Source organism: Myotis davidii, unplaced genomic scaffold, assembly GCF_000327345.1.
Source record: "Myotis davidii unplaced genomic scaffold, ASM32734v1 scaffold1047, whole genome shotgun sequence".
NCBI classification, from domain to species: domain Eukaryota; kingdom Metazoa; phylum Chordata; class Mammalia; order Chiroptera; family Vespertilionidae; genus Myotis; species Myotis davidii.
The window spans coordinates 100,471-105,807 of NW_006298367.1; the positions used below are offsets into that span (position 1 = coordinate 100,471).

At 52.3% G+C, this 5,337-nt stretch overlaps 1 protein-coding gene and 1 pseudogene across 1 annotated transcript in view; one reads left to right on the forward strand and one right to left on the reverse strand.

Moving 5' to 3' along the window:
- LOC102754674 overlaps nt 1-5,051 on the reverse strand; it is a 7,876-nt pseudogene extending 2,825 nt beyond the window's left edge.
- LOC102770333 (apoptosis-associated speck-like protein containing a CARD) overlaps nt 4,527-5,337 on the forward strand; it is a 1,890-nt gene continuing 1,079 nt past the window's right edge. The window contains exon 1 of the mRNA XM_006774063.2: nt 4,527-5,326. Within this exon, the coding sequence (XP_006774126.1) occupies nt 5,050-5,326 (277 nt within the window). The 5' untranslated portion in view covers nt 4,527-5,049. The remainder of the gene's footprint in view (nt 5,327-5,337) is intronic.

Genomic DNA, 5,337 nt, shown 5'->3' on the forward strand with positions numbered 1-5,337 from the left:
TCTCTAGTTACCTTTAGGATTCTGAATGATCTTCTGCTTCCTCCTGCACATCCCCTACTGGGGATTAGCCTGCAACTGAGGCACGTGCCCTTGACCGGAACCGAACCTGGGACCCTTCAGCCTGCAGGCCAACGCTCTATCCGCTGAGCCAAATCAGCTAGGGCAAAAAAATATATATTTTTTAGAGTGGGAAGGAGGCAACTGTCCCCCTCTTCTGCTTAAATGTCTAAATAAACTCCTCAGGAGTCAGGAGAGCTCCTTGCACATCTTGGCTTTCATGACAAGTCTCCAGCTCTGGACTTATCTCCAAGCCCTGGGGCTCATTTCTCCTGGAATGCTTAAAGATCTTGCGTGGTCCACGCTGGCCTGATTAGGAAGCTACTCCAGGCCTCCTGGCACCTTGGGGCTTAGCCTAGGAACTTTGTTCAAACTGAATCACTTGGGCCCCTCAGAAAGAGATAAGAGTTTTACAATTTTTTTGAATCGGAGCAATTACCTGTACAAATGACTCCAGACTGAATCTCCTGATATGTGAGCAGTCTCAAGGGCCTAAGGCTTTCTCCCAGGATCCAGAGAAGTCTGATTCCCCCACTGTGTCTCTGAGTCTCTGATTGTCTCTCTGCCACTTTTGATGGCTCGGATTGGCCTGGGGTTGGCAAACGGGAGGGGGGTAAAGGTAAGAGCACACCTGGAGCTGGACTCTGAAACCACAAGCCACTTCACTTTGGCTCAGAAAGTCAACATCCCGAAGGTAGACCTCACCTGGAGTTCTCATCCCTGCCAGGCTGGGGCTGAAAGAGTGGGAACCCAGGACAGGGAGGAGACAGCGACTCATTCCCTTTCCGTAGATGAGCCCGGTCTGACCTCTGACCGTGGGAAGGGACATGGATTGTCTACAACAGATTAGAGGCCGAGAAGGGGCCAGGGATCATGTCTAGCGGAGGAGAGGAGGACAAGTGTCGCTGACCCTAAGACAGGGCGGGGGCCCAGAGCTCCGAGGCTGCAGGTGTTAGCCTGTCCTAAGGGAGAGCATCCCAAGAGCCGGAGTGGCAAGTGCAGCGGGAGATGAGAGCCCCTTGTATTGGAAACATGCAGAGGAAGCCAGAACTCCCCAAGCAGGGCCGCTGCAGAAGCAGGTCCTGAATGCTGACACCACGAGCTCAGGAAAATCGCCTCCCTCTCTGGGCTTCAGCATCTTCAGCTACAATATAAGGATAAGGAGGATAAGAACACCAGCCCTGTAGCCTCATCATGAGAATTCAACTAGACAATATAGGTAAACACCAGGGGGTGTGCTGGCACCAAAGGGCTTAGGAAGGGCTAGGTTAAAACTTGACTCTGCTCTTTCCTTGTTGTGTGACCTTGGGCAAGTTATTTAACATGATTTACTCACCTGTAAAATGAGGGTTATTTAAAGATCAGAGCATTGGATTGTTATGAAGATTCAACAAGCTAATTCATGTAAAGCACTTAGAACCATGCCAGGCCCACAGAAAATGTTCACTAAATGTTGGCAATTGATATCATTACAATTATTACTAATTATTCCAATGAATCTTCCCTGCATCATCCCCAAATTGAGAAACTGAGGCTCAGAAACTTCAATAATGACAAGGGCACCTACTATATGTCAGGCCTGTTCCAAACACTTCACAATTCTTCATCCATTTATAACCTCCTAAATCCAGTTGTAACCTTGTAATAACCTCGTCATTATTCCTATCTGACAGGGAGGCCATGAGGCACAAAGAGATTAAGTGACTTGCCCAATTCCTGGAAGTCTATGGGCCCTCTGGACCCAGGAGGCGCAATCTGGCTCCAGCAACCAAAGGGTTACTTTGTTGGGTGGAGGGTCACATCCAGGAACCAACTTACCGCCAACTGCTCTGGCTCTAATCCAGGGGGCAAGGGTGGGCCAAGAGGTAAGACTAGGAGGTTCTTTTCTGCCAGGGGTCAAAGCTCAGAGCTCTGAGACTTCCCCCAGAAAAGGGGGTCAAGGTAGAAGCGATTACCATGGATTCCCAGAGAGCTGCCCAAGCCTCCTATTTCCCATCCCCCCAAGGCAAACCACCCTGGCAGTCACCAGGAATGAGCAGGCTCTACCTCTACCTCTACCTGCCTGGGGGACCCTGGGCAACTTACAGTCCTTTTCAATGAGGTGAGCCTATTCATGACACAGCATGCAGAGCCCAGAGAGGGGCTGTGACCTCCCTACGGCACACAGCTAAGAGGCCGAGGGTCTGGGAATCAAATGTGAGTGGGTCTGACACCGCTTCTCTCCTGCTCGTCCCACTGTTCCGCAGTCTTCGAAGAGGAGGAAGTTTCTGTTAGCATTACTGTTACTGCAATGCCTGCCCTCCTGAGGGTGTGGACAGTCCGGAGGAGGCATAAATTCCCTTATACATAACTCTCCAAGCAATTTGTCAATTTTTGAGGACAGACATGGAACTTTAAAATGGTGGCTGGCATCTGGGCCTAGGAGTCAGATGGGCATGAGTTCAACCTATTTTCTCAGGTGTTACCAGTGTAGGCTTCCAGGGTAATTTCTGAAAACCTCAGTTTTCTCCTCTGGAAGGTGGGCTAAATACACATGCCTCAGAGGGTTATTGGGAGAATTCAATGAGATTAGGAATGTTACATGCTTAGCACAGTGCCCGGGACATAGTACATTAAAGAAATGAATGCTGTTGTTACTACTATTTGTCTTTCACCAGCACTTATCATGGGGTTGGGCATCTAGTAGATCCTTAATGCCTGTTTTTAGAATAATATAGATTCTTCCCAAACCTGGGGCCTCCTGAGTTCAGTGCCTACGATGTTCTCCTAGAGCACAGGCACTCAAGCAGCACCACTTGCTCCCACTGAGTTCCAGCCTGAAACCACTGCAGCAGTGAGGCTTCCAGTTCTAGGAGAGGAACGGCTGAGTGTCCCGGGCCCCTTGTCCCTTTGCCTCCTTGCGACATCACACCAAAGTGCTGGCATTTGCTCTGAGGCGATGTCAGGTGAAAAGCACAACCAGGTTCTCCTATGTGTATGAGCAGGAAGGTGACTGGGGTTGGATGCCAGGGACAAGCTGAGCCCAAAAAGAAGGCTCCTGGGTGGTGATACGCAGGGATAAGGGAAGAGGCACAGTGTCCCTTATCTAATCTTAAGGGTCAGGACTCATGAAACTCACATTCTGATGAATTGAGATGAATGCCAAATAAATAAACAAACAAATGGATGAGCAATATGTCAGGATCACATCACTAGAAGGAATGGTGACTGTTACAGCGCCGCTGAAAGGGATAAAAGGAGTCCCAGTACCCGACTAGGAACAAGAGCCAGAATTCCAACTGGGACCGCACGGCTTCAAGGCCACAGTCCTTCAGCTCCTGGGAGCTGCGAGGCACCCCTTCCAGTTACTGGTACCCTCCCTTGAGGGTACCATAGACCCATTCGCTCATTGTTGATTCCACGAAGATTTACTGAGCACTTACTACAAGCCAGGAACTGTTCTGGATGCTGTAGCTGTAACAATGATGTGGACAGGCATGATGTGAGGCTAGGAAGACTGGTACTAAACACACACACCGAGTTGGTGCAATGTAGCCACGATTGCTATGAGAGCTACAGGTAAGGAGCAGGTCCTATGAACTACTCTGGGAGGCATTCTAAACCTGGTCTCCCTGAGAAGGTGACATTTAACTTGAGACCTAAAGTCTCAAGAGCTTATCAGGCAATGAGTGAGGGAACAGATTCCCATGTTGAGGGAGCAGCATGTGCAAAGGCTGAAAAGCAGCAGAGGCGCCTGGCACATCTGAGGAACTGAGAAGCCAGGGTGGTTGGAACTGAGCTGGAGGGAGAACAGGATGTGGTGCAAGACGAGGCTGTGAGATCCACAGGGCCAGACCAACCGCGCCTTCCCAGCCGTGTGAAGAGCAAGCGAAGGGTTCTGGGCATAGCTTGGCCTCCAATCCCCAAGCTTTCACCTGCTCATCTGGGGCAAACCACCCAGAGTGACTCCCACCCATGGCTTTCCCTCCAGTCCAGAATTTTCTCAACTATTACAAGTGTCTCTTGTCATCGCGTCCCCAGAACCTCGGTTCCGGGGATCAAATCCTGGCTCCCAGGAAGTTTTGACAAAGTTTCAGGAGCCACTGGGCAGCCCTGGTCATGCTGGAATAATTACTAAGTGGATAAGCGGGTGTTATCTCCATTTTACAGGTAAGGAAACGGAGGCTGAGAGATGAAGTACACACAGCTATTCTCCCTTTTTTAAAAAAAAGAGGTATATGTTTCTCTTTTTTAAAATATATTTTATTGATTTTTTACAGAGAGGAAGGGAGAGGGATAGAGAGTTAGAAACATCGATGAGAAACATCGATCAGCTGCCTCCTGCACACTCCCCACTGGGGATGTGCCCGCAGCCAAGGTACATGCCCTTGACCAGAATCGAACCTGGGACCCTTCAGCCCCAAGGCTGACGCTCCATCCACTGAGCCAAACCAGTTAGGGCTCCTCCCTTTTTTTAATACCTCATTTCTCCCCAGTATGTGGAATTGGGAGCTACGAGGTTCTGGCTGTTAGGATTCTGATTCTAACATCCTCTGGCATGTGAGAGAGGAAGCTAAGGTTCAGGGGAAGGGGGAGATGTCGGCGCTTCTGAATTCCAAGATTCTAAGCCTTGGCACTCCAGTAAACTGGGTTCCTGGTCCGTGCCAGCTAGTGCAAGTCTGGAGTCGCGGGCACCACCCATAAGCGCCTCCCTCGCCCGTCTGGTCTCCCGTGTCCCACCTGGCGGACCAGCTGGAGGACCGGTTCCTGGCGCCCCCTCTCCATGGCCAGGGGACTGGCACCGGAGGCCTTGGGAGCAGGGGGGTGGGAAGGGGAGCAGGAGAGGACACAGGGATAGTCTGGGGTGACCTAACTCCCACCCCAGGGCAATGGGCTGGGGCAGAGGCGGTGTCGGGGGAAGGCGGGAAGCTGCAGGTCCCGCCCCAGAGGAGACTTCCTGGTGGGCGGATACCCCGGTGAGTCGCAGCCGCCACGGCGGGGGACCCCGGCGCCATGGCGGGCACGCGGGACGCCATCCTGGATGCGCTGGAGGAGCTGACCGCTGATGAGCTCAAGAAGTTCAAGATGAAGCTGCTCTCCGTGCCCCTGCGCGACGGCTACGGGCGCATCCCGCGGGGGGCACTGCTGCCCATGGACGCCGTGGACCTGACCGACAAGCTCGTTAGCTCCTACCTGGAGGCCTACGCCGCCGAGCTCACGGCCCAGGTGCTGCGCGACATGGGCATGCAGGACACCGCGGAGCGGCTGCAGGCCCCGGCCCGGGCCCCGGGTGAGGAGCCC